This window comes from Patagioenas fasciata, chromosome 6 (genome assembly GCF_037038585.1).
Source record: "Patagioenas fasciata isolate bPatFas1 chromosome 6, bPatFas1.hap1, whole genome shotgun sequence".
NCBI classification, from domain to species: domain Eukaryota; kingdom Metazoa; phylum Chordata; class Aves; order Columbiformes; family Columbidae; genus Patagioenas; species Patagioenas fasciata.
In genome coordinates, this window is record NC_092525.1 from 26141935 (window position 1) to 26156176 (window position 14242).

General features: G+C 37.6%; 1 protein-coding gene across 8 annotated transcripts in view; it reads left to right on the forward strand.

The window, feature by feature from the left end:
• The window catches only part of NEK7 (NIMA related kinase 7), a 90036-nt gene that overhangs the window by 33298 nt on the left and 42496 nt on the right, over positions 1-14242 (forward strand). For all 8 annotated transcript variants that reach the window (XR_011739753.1, XR_011739752.1, XM_071810316.1 and 5 more), the window contains 2 exons: positions 10016-10124; positions 12784-12891. Coding sequence is in view for 6 of the 8 variants with exons in the window: in XM_071810316.1 (XP_071666417.1) it covers positions 10016-10124; positions 12784-12891 (217 nt within the window). In the remaining 2 variants the exon portion in view is untranslated. The remainder of the gene's footprint in view (positions 1-10015; positions 10125-12783; positions 12892-14242) is intronic.

A 14242-nucleotide genomic window follows, 5' to 3' on the forward strand; every position in this document is an offset into this window, starting at 1 on the left:
TCTGCTGATCTTGAGCATGGCAGAGTTGAGGGGGCACGTTTGTCTACAGAAGCTAATTACTTTATATGTGTGCAAACTGGCTGCCCTGGATGGCTAGGAGCCCATGGTTAACCATTCTCTCACTGCAGTGAAGCTGGTTACATTGCTGAGAATGGAAACTTGTCACTTGAAGTTTGTGTTTTGGGTTTTTTTGTTGTTGCTGTGGTGGGTGTTTTTGGTGTGTGGGTTTGTTTTTGTTTGTTTGTTTGTTTTTTGTTTCCCCCTGAACTATTTCCTGGTGGATTGCTGTCCTGGGAATGTGCTAGAAATAGTTTTTCAGACAGTGGGGTTATCTGATGAATGTTGATAGCACATGCTACCTGTAGTTTGACTTCATTTAATTATAAGAATGGTAGTTTTCTTTTGCTGTGAAAATTGTAAGATTTTGGGGAGTGTGAAGTTAGGGAAACACCTGTGTAAGGAAGGGGTGCAGTGTCAGAATTTAGCAAGTCAGGTGTTTACCCCTTCCCAGGGCATGATTGAATGTTTTGGGATGCTCATCTGTTAGCTGACTATATTGATTGTTTGGCTATCTCTTTATCATACAGAACATCGATTTACAGCTTTAGCAGTAGTAGAAGAAAGTTGACATTCATGTTTGTAAGGCTGGTGGGGCAACGATGTCTCCGGTGTAGTTTGAATGGCAGTGTTGCATAAGCTCTATGCTGCTGTGCACACCCGTGTAGCAGGACACTAACTGTGTTTGCTGTTAGGTTTGCCAGAGATTTAGCTGTGTGGGAATGTGTTTCCAGTTTGTCAAAATATAACAATTTTATGCTAAGATGTTGCATGCCAGCTGCCCACTTGAGGGTGTACGTTTCCAAAAATGTTGTATGATTTAGTAGATGGTTAAGGAAAATTATATTATTCTGCCAAGAGGTTTGTTTGTTAAGCTGTTTATTTAATTTAAAATGTAGCTACCATTTTATCTGGAATACCGTAAGCCCCTTTAGCCTTGAAACAGAGACTTAAAAGTTGTAAAGGGCATTTTTCTTGCAATAATGGCTATGAAACTTACCTAAACTTAAATACAAGGGTTTGTATGTGCTTAACAAAAATTGCTGGAGTGTAGCAGCCAAAATGGAGAATTTCTATACATGTAGGGCTGTGCGGACCTCTTTCATCTCTTAGTGCTGACAGCATTGCATGCTGCCTGAGTGACTATGAAAGCTTCAACCTGTAGTGTGGGTGAATTAAATGGCTTTGCCAGAAATAGCTTTTTCCAAATGCTTTGGATGGGGTGCAGCTCTCCTATCTCTCAGAGGGTATTTATTTTTTCTAACAGCACAGGGAGGGCAGTAATCTGAGATGACTGTGGAGAAGACAAAAGACTAGGCAGACACAAGTAGGCTGTGTCAAACAGCTCCGTGATCCTTAGGTGGGCGGAAGAGGATCTGGCTGGGAATAGGGAAGACAAGTGGACTGGGACTAACTGGTTAGCATTTTTTGAGAGAAGGCAGAAGTTATGACCCAAGGCATTTGAGACTGAGGATTATAAGAGACTGAGGATAACAGTAATGGATTGGGAAATTGTTAAATGGGGGTCCCGGCACTGGACATGAGCACATTGAGATTAGAGAAGAGCCCGTGTGTTGCCAGAGAGCAGGACAGACTGGTCAAGGATCCCAGAGACAGACAAACTGGCTGCAAGCAGGGAGAGAGGCTGGGTGGGATAACCTGGACTGGCAGGAAACAGGGTGGGATTGTGTAAGTGGAGAAAATGGGATGTACGGAAGGAACAGGTCTGGTTTGGGGGCAGAGAAGGGGCAGGTTGCGTAGGAATTACAGATCAAATACGGGGGAACACGAAGAACCTGTCCTGTAGCATACTGCCATGTGCAGCGTGGAATAGCATTCAAGGTTCAGGACCACTTTTCTGATGCTGTCAGCAAGTGTGAATGAAATCTTCTGGCAGTACCCATCCCTTACCTGCTGCAGGATGGTCTCTGTTGTGTAGGTTACCTGGTCAGCTGCAACACTAGCTGTGGCTGGAAGAGTGCTGATGCTGGTAAGCACAGCTATATAATAGAGAACCGGCATTTCTGTAGTTATTTTAATGCTTTTTTAAATCTAGGGAATTGCTTGTAATTTAAGGAAGCAACAGTGAATCTGCAAAATCAAACATTCAAAGGCTAAACAATCCTACAACTGAATACCTTGCACTCCAGCAAGTTACAGGTTTATTTCTTCTTTTAAGAACCGCTGCTCTATTCAGTGTTAAGAGTGCAGCTACTCTGAGTAGAAATCATGATGGTGCAACACGTGCACCATAATTTGTTGCATCTGTGCTACCTTCTTTGCTGCAGTGACCGTTTTCAAGGCAGGGAATTCAAGATAGACAAAGGTTTCATGGTTAATAGAATGGAATACTTTTCTGAGGACCATCCTTTCTCACTGCCTCTGGTATTATTCCTAGGGGATACTGTATAAAGCACTTCAACCACTATTTTTGATGGGAATTGCAATTGCTTATTCTGTATTTCTGATAATCAAGGTAAAACTCTGGGGTTTGATTTGTAGAAGTATTGAGCATTCACAGCTTCATCTGTTCTGAGTGGAAACTGTGCTTTGAAGATGAACTGTTTCATAAAGCTAAGTATGTTGGAAAGGAGGTGCTTAAAGTGGTGCCAGAATTAATTAACACTTTTGATCTTAATTCTTTGCCCCTATTCTAATTTTTAAAGTGGGGGTATTTCTACCTCATCATTTCTAAGGCCGTTTGTGACGATAAACTTCACAAAGTTTATTTTATTAATTTGCTATTCCAATGATGCATATCAGGAAGCTGTACCTCTCCCTAAAACTTACATTTAATAACAGGTTTTGAATAGTGCACAGTAAATAAAGCCTAGAGCCATTTTCAAACAGCTCATTAGCTGAATGTCATGAATGAGAAAAGAGTCTTTTGACATAAAGAGAGAAACCAGAACTGAAAATTGTGCACACATACTCTCAAGGGAGCGAAATTATGGTGGCTTTAATTTTGAGATTTTTCTTATATGTATATTTATGTCCAAATACTTGACATTGTGATTGTGGAAAAGCATTTTTAAAGTAGTCTGTTGTGCATGTCTGTATATATTCTTTTCATGATACCGATTTATCAGGGTCTATAAATGTGAATTTTAAAATTTGGAATCTGGTTCTTTTGGTTTTCAGCAGAATCTGTGTCTCTTGTGCTTTTTTTTTTTTTTTTCCTTCTCCATGACTACTAGACTTAAAGAACAAAAAGCCCACTACCCATGTCACCCCCCCAATGCCAAACCTGCTGACTCGTAGTCTTTTTCTTTAGCGCATGGTAATGTTTTATAACATAAAGCAGTGTGGCACCTTCCTGAAGCTACATCACTGATAAAAATATTTTGCAGCTTTTAATGTTTTTCTCAATTTGTTTTCATATTCTATATCACCTTTGCTCTTAGCTTTTTTATGTATTCATTTTTGAAAAGACTTTAAAAAATAGTGTAGCTTGAAGAAGTGTCTAATGTATTAGGATCCTGTAATACAGTATGTGCTAATTATAGATCAAAGCTAAATTATTTATATGTGCCTTTTCCTAAAGTAGAAAGTCGGGGCTTTGAACCAGTCAGTCTGATTTTTGCCACTAACCTTTTTTCAAGCTACTAAAAATATTTCTTCTCAGTAATTAAAAAATAGTGCATCCTTATTCCCCAAACCAAGGCGTGTAGCCCTGCCAAGGCAGCAGAGGTAGTTCTGGAGAGCTTCTGCAACCCATACCCCTGTGCTACCGGTGTGTTACCAGGCTGCCTGACAGGTACTCAACCATCACCTCTGCCCTCAACTGCAGGTAGCAGCAGTTTGCCATGTGCAGGTGACGTGTGTGTGCTGGTGGCAGGAGAGCTGACCAGTCCTGCTGACCAGTCCTGCAGTCTGTAACCAGAGGGGTAATTGGGCTGGGTAATTGCCAGGCAGCCTTGTTAGTTTTTCTACAGATCAGCCATTGTCTGTGTCTGCTGCTGGAACAACGAGAATAAATGGGCAGATTTTCTGCTGAAATAATTAGACCATCAACACTGTTTTGTCTTGTGGACAGTCCCCTTCATAGACATCACACCTGAAGCCGATGTGTAAGCGACCGGCTGTACTTGCAGGGAGAGTAACAGCGTCAGCTGTGAAAAGTTAACTTGATGTTAAACTTCATTTAGCTACTACCCAGGCTGTTCAAATAGCTCTAACTGGGGCAGAAATGCTGGGGGTATTTCATTTCCATATTTGCCCACTGGTGCTGAAATTGTCTGACTCCACAAACCTTTACAGAGCAGGGAGAATGGAAAGACTTTATTAAATAGTAGTTCTGGGTGCTTTTCTTGTTTGAAATGTCCTGCAAACAACACTTGAAGATTATTTTTAATTTTTCACACAGTTGTTTTTGAAAAATTTGCAGTATCCATGTTTGTACTGTATGAATAACTTGCTGAGAATGAAGAGAGAAGGGTTTGAATTTGTTTGCCTTATTTGTAGTAAAAAGAAAGAGTTACGATAGCCTCTGTATTTACTGAGTCATGGTATTACTTTTTTTATTAGGAATAATAAATGATTCAAGCACGAGTTTCACCTCTTTGTGCTGTACTGGTTTTCCCGAGGGAATTTATAGGAGAAAGATGCATGTAATCAAATACTGTTGGATTTAAACATGTGGCTGTGTGTTTTAAGAGGCCCTACTCAGCAGTAACAGCAGAGACAATGAAAATTATGCAGTATTGGAAATTTTATTTTAGTGGCTCTGCAAGTAGATGTGATTTCAGTGGGTGGTCTTTATCTCTGAACACAGTGTGTTCTTGATTTTTTTTTTTTTTTTTTTGCATGAGCAAAAATGGTAAGTGGAACAGAGTGACCGTAGCTGGACTACTCAGTAAGGAAAAATGAAATTAATCCTTACAAAGGCTGTTGGATAAATATATATATATAAAGTGACTGTTCAGAGCTTTCTAAGGGAAAGTCTGACTAATAGATTATTAGCATGAAAGAATATATTCTAAAAATGGGAAAAGCAACAATTTTGACTTGAGTTTTTCTTGCAAGGCTTTTGTAAATAGTTGTCTTTCTTTTGTGTGTGAAAGAAGATTGTGCTTGAGAAGATGTTTCTATCTCAATTCTATGATGTGGGTGAGGTGGGTTATTTATTTATTTTAGTAAAGACCGTATTTCAATTCTATGAATTTGGCCTTCTGATGCTAGTAGATACTTCTGTTAGGACAATTATTGTGTCTATGAGTTTTTGTACTGTGTCTTAGTCTTTTGTTGCTATTGATTAAATAAAGATACTTGTATACTAAGAATCACTAATAGAGGAAGAATGATATTTTTAAAATGCACTTTTTGTGGATTCTGGAAGAGAAAAATAAATGTAAGGCATCTTCAGTAGAGATAGCCAGACAAAAAAACCTGGGACTCTGCTTTCCTACTAGAACTGTATCGCCTTTTAAATAGAAAGTAAGACTTATGTGGAAACTTCATTTCTATATATTAAATACAGGAGTCTCTGCTCTCTTGTCCAAAATGCAGAGGTGTTGCAGTCCATCTTTACTGCTTCATCCTTTTGACCCTGCACACCCTTGCCAGTTCTGGTTTGTTGCTGTTGTATTCCCAGAGTGAGAACTCGTGCTTCCATAGTTCCCTGCCCCAGCTGCCTGACCTCTTTCCTTGCTCTGTTCTCTCTGCTAGTCCATTTTAAAAGAGACTCCCAAAGAAACACAGGCAGAAGTGGCCGAGAACTTCATTGTGTTCCATGTAATAATCTCTTCTGCATCACTTTGCTCTTGATGCAGTTCACATGTATGCCCACAAGTATCTGCTTGTTGAATCACTGTGTTCTGATACGTCTATACAATGAAATACAGAAATATAAAGGTATGGGCTTTTGTTATGTCAGAAGTGAAATAATGAGAACAGGCAGAGACGATCAAGATCCTCATCAAAACGTGAAAGTAAAATGGATCTGTTTAAAGCAAGGAAATGGTTGTTCTCATTTTATTTTCCCCCAAATCTTCTCTTTCAGAAGACAACTCTAGCCTGGAGAATGCACAGTGAAAAGTCCAGGTATATGTCATTGTGGGCTTGTTTGACAGGTTCACAGATTTTTTTTTTTTTTTTTCCTTTATAATGACTGTGCAAAATTATTTCAATGATCAGTTTCATCTTTCTGCAAGAGATGTTTATAAATCTCTTGTATTTATATAGTTCAGTTTGCTTCTTAAAACACTCATTGGGTGTTTTTTAAAATATTTTAAAATTTATTTCTATTTATTTCCTATTCAAGAACTCTAAATCAGGCTAAATCACAACTTAAGCCTCTGAGACACCATCAGAACTGAATGCTATATTTTTTCCAAACATGGTTACTGGGACATAGGCAGTCATCCCAAATTGTACTGTAATCGCCTATGCTCATTGTGCTTTACTCATCTGTACGAAATCCTGAGTTTTATAAAAGCCAAGCATGGTCCTGCATATTCCCTTTAAGAGTATTCTCTGAACTGTGCTTGTTAAACCTAGAAAAGACCATTTGCTAATTGCTGTCACTTTAGCTTTTGGGATTTGACCTTTAAAGCATCATCTTTAGAAATTCAGTATAATATAATTCCATGCTTTTTTATTGACTTTAAACTTTTTTCTCTATCCAAGAAACTGAACGGCGTATGCTGTTTAGGTACAGGGCAGCTATATTCAACTTCACTAGGATGAAAACATTTGGAGAATAATTTTTCTTTTGGTAATTCATTAGAGAAAACCAGGTGAGTTCTGTTTTTCTCATAAGAAAACCGCTCAGTCATTCCATTAAAAGGGATGAAAAGATGAACCGGTGATGTAACCCACCTACATTAGAGCTCTCTAAGGCAGATAGGTAGCAAATATATGATAAAAATTAAATGACTAAATTACAGTTTTATCTGTACTGACATTGTGAAAGCTCTTCAAAGTAGTTTTTTGTGATTCCATTCTCAAAGACAGAGATACGGCTTTTGAAACAATTCTTGCTGGGAGACAGTCTGCTGCCTGAGCATGCCTGGTATTCTCCATTTGCCTGATAAAACAATAGTTTGCAACACCGCCCAAATTTTTAATGCACACGTAGAAGCAGTTCCCTTTTTGCCCAGTTTCAGCAATGTTGAGGCTGATCTTTCACCTCAGACAGTATTATGGTTTTTTAATGTCACATCCTAGCAGACTGGTGGTTTGAGGGACATCAGGACTGCCCCTGAGTCTCAGATGGGTGGAAGAAGCCGAACAGTGACATGTTGAAGATGACAGTACTTTAGAAAGCTGTATGTCAGGCTATATTCCTTTGAGGTCAATTCTGGGCAGGTAACAGCAACTGGTGCACAGTGGGAGATATTGGTGTTAACTTAGCTTGAGTCTGTGGACCTTGGGATGTTTGAGATGTTACAGCACTGGGCAGTGAATCAGTTTCAGTATTAACTGCTTGTGGTGCTTCTATGCTTCGCTACAATAGAGGTTAAAAACTGCTGTTTTGGCATCGTCTTCTGCATTTTGGCTTCCCTTTAGGAAGGGAGAAAACCCCACAACCATTAGAACGGTATTTTGCGTTGTGGACTGTTTTAAAATGGAAGAGAAAGAAAATAATCCTACTTTGAATATCGTTAATTTGCACTATATGAATTAAATTATGCTGTTTAGCATAAAATAGGTTTGACCATGTTTTCCATCAACTTATATTCCTTGTTAGAAGGTAAGGTTCTAAACAGGAATGGAATTCCTTTTCCTCATTGACTTGTCTCAGAATTAACACTGCCTGCTGTACTGTTTCCTAGAAACACACAACTTGTTTCAATAGCCAATTTTGCAAAATCAGTCTCTTTTCGTAGTGGAGACTTTTCATCGCTGTTTTGGCTATTGATGGATAACAGCCCAAGAAAACATTGAAAATATGTATTTGGTGGAAGAAGATAGTATAATTAATTACTACCGAAAACAATGTTCAGTCTGTTTATTTTAAAGATATTGGATTACTTTTAAAGCTATGCAAGAGAAAATGGTGCCCATTTCTTTGTTTAGTTCAAACATCGTTAGCAAATCTAGCAGCTCTCTTTTACATCCTCTTTAGATGGATACATTCTATGGGGTTATTAATATTACTGATGCTTTCAGGAAGAGAATTTATTATCACACAAAATTATTAATGCCTTCAGTAGAATGAGACTATCTTAACTGTTGTTATATTGCATGCCTGCATGGTAAGAACTGAAGCGGATTTTGTAGTGTACAATCAACTACAGTGTTATAGATGGCAAATAAATAAAATGTTAAAAGAATACTTGTTCATAAATACTTTGAAAGTACACTGATGTTCTTTAAGTGCATCAGAATGGAAAGCTGTAATGGAAAATCTTCCCATTTCAGGCACTTTGTGAATGGTGTTTCATCACTGTTTATGCTTTGGTTCGAGTTAAAAAAAAAAAATATTTCAGAATGTTTAAGTACCTAGTTATAATTATGATAATTTCAGAATGCATTTTAAATCAAGGAACTATGCTTTCATGTGCACATACTTACATGTATTGTGTATTTGTTTTTAAATGGAAAGAAACCTGGTCTCCATCTTCCTGTTGACATCAAACAATCCTCTGATATGCAAATCCAGCTATGGGGAGAAGAGATACATGGGGTTTGTTTGGATTCGGTCCAAGACTGAGAGAAAATTGTATTTAAAGAAGTAATTTATATGCTTTGCCTCATTTAAATGAAAATGCATTTTGAAATAATCCCTATAACTAAAGCCATTTTGGTGAAATGTTGTGATCCTTTGTATGACTGATGCATTTTTGTCATAGCTGGCTTAAAAACATTGCTCTCATGCTCCTGCATGTCTCTGTAATGTGTAGATGCAGCTGTCAACTTCTCAGTTGTGCATTTTAACATAGTATATGAAAATATTTTTATTCTTCTGGAGTAATAAATGTTCATTATATAACTTTGTTAGCATGTGCATGAATGTGAAGTGTGTGTCTGTACACATGCTATTAAAATACACCTAAGTACTTTGCTTTACATCTAAACTTTTGCTGATATTAGTGCTGTTCGTGTATTTTCTTTGTGTGTTTAATTTTAAAATCTGTCAAAATATGAATCTTTAAAAGAAGAGACTAAACAATCAATGATTTTGCAGTCCTCTTACCTTTAGCTGCAAAATACTTAATGATCAAACTTGCACGTTTTAGCGTTGACTGAATTCCAGATTTTCAGTACATATTTTTGGAGGACCATGTTATTCTGGTGTCTGAATATAATATGTGAAGGAGATGTGTGTAGCAGAGCATAATTATGTTTCACATGAGCTTTAACAGGCCACTGAACTGTTACCAGTGATTGGTAATGGTTGTTTATACAGGATGGGAAATATTCAAACAGGAGTTATAATAGATCACTATGAAATTTTCAGAAATTGCAGTTCTTTTAATCCGATTTTATGTACTGCAGAGGTTTCTAAGGCTAATCTAATAGACTCTTTGTACACAATCTTTGTAATTGTGTGTCACTACTATTTTTTTTCTTCTATTTAGAAAATGATTCTATGGAAATCAGTGTTGTTTTAAGGAAGTATTTCATGTGGAAAGTCCTGCAGCACATACCTTTATATCTGACCTTTATTCGTTCTGTGGCCCCTTACTCTGTGCTAGACTGTTCTGACCACATTAACAATCCTCAGTGCAGGATTAAATACCATGTAAATCCTTCTTTGGGACAGCAGTTTTATTTCATTGATGTCATTTGTGGCTCTATGTGTTGACCGACTTAAACGCATACATTGATATGTGTATTAATATTTTAGATGAAAGCTTTCTGTGCGAGGAATTTTGTTAAACTTTTCTCATTAGGTTGTGAGCCTCTTGTATTTGTTTTTTAAATAAGTATTTTTTATCTTTTTTTTTTTTTTTTGGACATTTTATGCAAGTTTTAAATTTTAATAGTCCGTGTCCATCCTTTTTTCTTTAAGCATTTTAAGAAACAGAAGAGGTTGATTCCTGAAAGAACAGTTTGGAAGTACTTTGTTCAGCTGTGCAGTGCCTTGGAACATATGCATTCTCGTCGTGTTATGCATAGAGGTAATTAGGATCAAAGATGATTTGTCTTTATTAAACCTTTTACTATGTGAGAATTAAGCTGCTTCAATGCAAATGACACCAAATAACATCATAGTGTTTTTTTGAGGGCTGACACAATGTATGTTTCTGTAATGTTTTACAAGTAATGGAAAAGTGTAATAGAAGTTTGTGGCTGTGCCTTTGTGATAGGCATTTGTTTGCAGCAATGGCTTGTGATACCAAGTTTTCAAAGCAATTGATAGTTCTGTAAGAGGTGGACACCCTACCGCTCCTACCTCTCTGCTTGTTCAGTTCATTGTACTGGCTCTTATTTTCTGTCCTGTTCTTATTCTTCTATATTTGTCCATTGTCTCTCCCAAGTATTGTTACTTGCATTCTTGCACAGCTGTCCATCCATTCTTTTCACCTCTTGCACCTGTTTTTCTTAACTCCTGCAATGTTTTCTGGTGATATATAGGCCCTTCTCCCACTCCCTTATCTACTGGATTATGCGCAGCCATGAGCACTATCCCCCCGCTCTGCTCCTCTCCACTATTTCCAGTTTTCTGTGTCAAGTACTGTGTCCCAACAGCCCTTGTAGTTGCCAGCTGTCCATGTCAGGTACTAAATCTTTTTTACCCATTTTAAACCTCTGCACTGCTGTCTCCTCTTTATGTTGTCTTCATTTTGCCTTGTAACTCTGAGTCAAAGAAAGCAGATCATAGTGTAGCTGCCTCTTGGATGTACAACTTTTTTTTTTTTTTTTCTTTTTCTCTTTTTGCCTTGGAAATGTCTCTGGCTATGAGTTGCAAGCTGTGTATGGGCTGTTTCCCTGGGTTCAGGTGAAATTACATGTCTTAGTTTGGTGGCTTCCTTCTGCTGGGATGCAAATACTTGCCTGAAAGCAAAAGTCCCTCGATCTTTGCTGAGCTTTGTCATTTGCAGCTGGAGATGTTGCACCCCTCAGCAGATCAACTTGGATGCCATTGCCACTGCAAATGGTCTTCCCTTGTCATCTTCTTTTTTTTTTTTTTCCTTTGTGCATTTTTGTACAGATACCTGCAAGTGCAGATTATACAAAGAGAAAGACATGAAATGACAGAATTTTATGACTAACCCCCAGACCACTAACCCGTAAACCCAACCCTAAACCACTAACCCTAATGACCCCAAAACCCCTAAACCCCCAAACCCTAAAATCCCTAAACCCCAAAACCTGAACCCTGACCCCTAACGACCCTGACCCCTAACGACCCTGACCCCTAACGACCCTGACCCTAATGACCCTAACCCAAACCCCAGCCCCTCAACCCCAGCCCCTCAACCGCAAAGCCCCAATGACCCTAACCACCAACAACCCTAACCCCTAACCCTTCAGCCCCTAATCCTTCAACCCCTAACCCTTAACCCCTAATGACCCTAACCCTAATCTTATCCCCTAACCCCAACCGTAACCTAACCCTAATCCTAACCCTAACCCTTTTATGTCTAAACAACTTTATTTCAGTGTATTTCAGCTCAAAACCAAAATGAACTTAAATGTCTTAAACTGAAATGCTACCTTCAAAGCTTCTGGCAAACCTGTGGCAAATCTAACAATTTGATGGTTGCAGACCAAAACCAATGACAATTAAAGCAATTTTTTTTAAAGTTGAGCCGACACCTGTGTCGGACTGTTGCACAAAGGGGTGATCCAAACTCCTGAAAACTAGGTCAGGTAACAGTGTAACATAATTGCTCTCTCTTCCTCTCTAAAGCTTATAAAGTTTTGTAACTTTTTATTTGAAACCTGAAAATGCTGGTGTCTGAAGGGTTATTAACCATTCGTTTCACTGTACATGTATCTTATGCAACCTGTAATTCCCTCTTATCAAAGTTAGGTGATTTTATTAGTTTATTAAGTTTAGAGCCACAGTGCGTTGCTCTTGAACTGAGTAATAGCTGAACACGCTTGCCAAACAAATACCAGGTCACTTTATTTAGAAGACCAAGAGGGTAGGTACCTTGTTAAAAACCATAAAATAAAAATCTTTACTGTTGTCTCTAAAGGATTGGATTAAAACTTAAACTGACTATTTCTAGTGAAAAATAACTGTCTGGGGTATACCTCATTATTTTTCTTTGTTTCTCCTTGATTATTGATGAGTTCAAATAACCATTCTCCAGAGTAAAACTTGCCTCTTTTTTTTTAATGCCTGCTATTAAAGAGAATCACTTACCTATTTCAAATAAATAGCATCATGCCACTATGGGTAATCTGATCAGCAAAAGTCATGAAGAATGTTTTACAGTTCTTAAAAATGTTTTTGGTCTGTTACTTAAGACGTAATGAGAGGTTTCCTAGTTCTAATGAAAGCTCTTATATAAAGTAATAATGAACTGCCTGTATATGCTTCTTTGTGTATGGAGGTTTTTTTGTTTTGTTGGTTGTTTGGTTCTTTGGTTTCTTTTTTTAAAAAATACTTTCCATGGTTCTTAATTTTTTACTTGAGTGATGCTTCTACTATTAAAATAGTTAATTTGAAATTCCAAATCTTGGACTTTCATTCTGAACAGTACAGTCAAATTTTGTCAATATTGGCTGTAAATGAAAGCCTCTTTTGGTCTATTATTAATGGAGCAGTAGCTGTTCTTGCAACCTAATTGTGACTTTTAAATGTCCTTTTTTTCCTCCCCCTAGATATAAAGCCGGCCAATGTGTTCATTACAGCTACAGGGGTAGTAAAGCTTGGAGACCTTGGACTTGGTCGATTTTTCAGCTCCAAAACCACAGCTGCACATTCTTTGGGTAAGCTTTCTGAGGTACAGGTGTTGGGGAGGTGTTTTTCTTTTACATGGTGGTAATACTGTGCCTGCTCAAGAGGAGGGAGAAAAGGGTTAGGTCCAACTAAAGTGTTTCTTTAATAACAATCAGCACCATGGACAAATACAGAAAAGCTGTAGCACTGTGGTGTCACTTTCAGCAGCACAGGTCAGCGGGGTTTGAGTGAGGGGTTTTCTGCTTGTGTGTTTTCTGTTTTTTTGTTAGTTTGTTTTTTCCTTTGAATCACTCAATATGTATTCCTGCCTGAAAACAAGTCTTTGTGAGTAGTGTTTTCTAGAAATGCTAGGAAAAAAATAAGATGAATAAAATGGATGCATTTTTTAAAAATTCATTTGAACTTTAGTCAGTGTTGGACAGAATCTAGTAATTCTGTGTGCTTGTATGGGTAGCACTGACGACATGTTGGTTATATGCTTTGAAAGAGATAATGGACGAGCTTCCCTGGTTTAACGTGGAGTTTCTCAATCTAAGCTAAGTAAGCTGAGGAGAAATGAGAATTAGGATTTATGAACCATAAATACTTTAAAACCTAACCAAAGAACAAACATCCAAGAAAACTTATTTTTTTAAGAATAAAAAGAAAAATCTCTGAAATGCCCAATTTATTATTTGCTAGCACATAAAGTATAACATGGTATTATATTTTTCCAAACAAAATTTTCATATAATTTGCATCTTTTGAGTATCATGTGGAGACTTGGATGATTAAGAAGCCTTTAAAGAAGAAAAAGTAAAAATTTGGCAGATACTTTAAACTTAAATGTAGGAAATGGACAAGTGACGGAATCTAAGAGGATTTCTCCAAAAGATAAAAACCTTGTAAATAAAGTAGCATCTGATTTAAAGAGAAATATGAGAATTAGTGTTTATAGTATGGTTATGTAGTAGGATTTCTTAGGTAAGAAAAATTCTCTTCCCTTGCTGAAATGCCCGTGTTTAGTGGTTGCTGAATTCACGCCTGTTTACTGACTGCAATGGGTGTGAAACAAACTTTTAGACCCCTCAAGAGCAGGGCCATTGACGCCAGCATTCAGAATAATCTCCTTTTCCTTGTATTGGGCATTGAGGCAGGCAGAACACCTTACTGATGCTTGAGTACAGAAAGGTACAATCAACTGAAATGGTGCTCAGTGAGAACTTTTAACAAATGTCAGTGACAATTCTGTAACTAGACATTTGGATACTTTTATATGTATGACAAGAGTGCATGATAAGGAAGATAATATCTAAGAAATCCAGGAATGGTTAAGTAATACTTACAATCCCTACCTTAGGACCATGGGAGGACACACAAAGAATTGTGTTCACTCAGGTG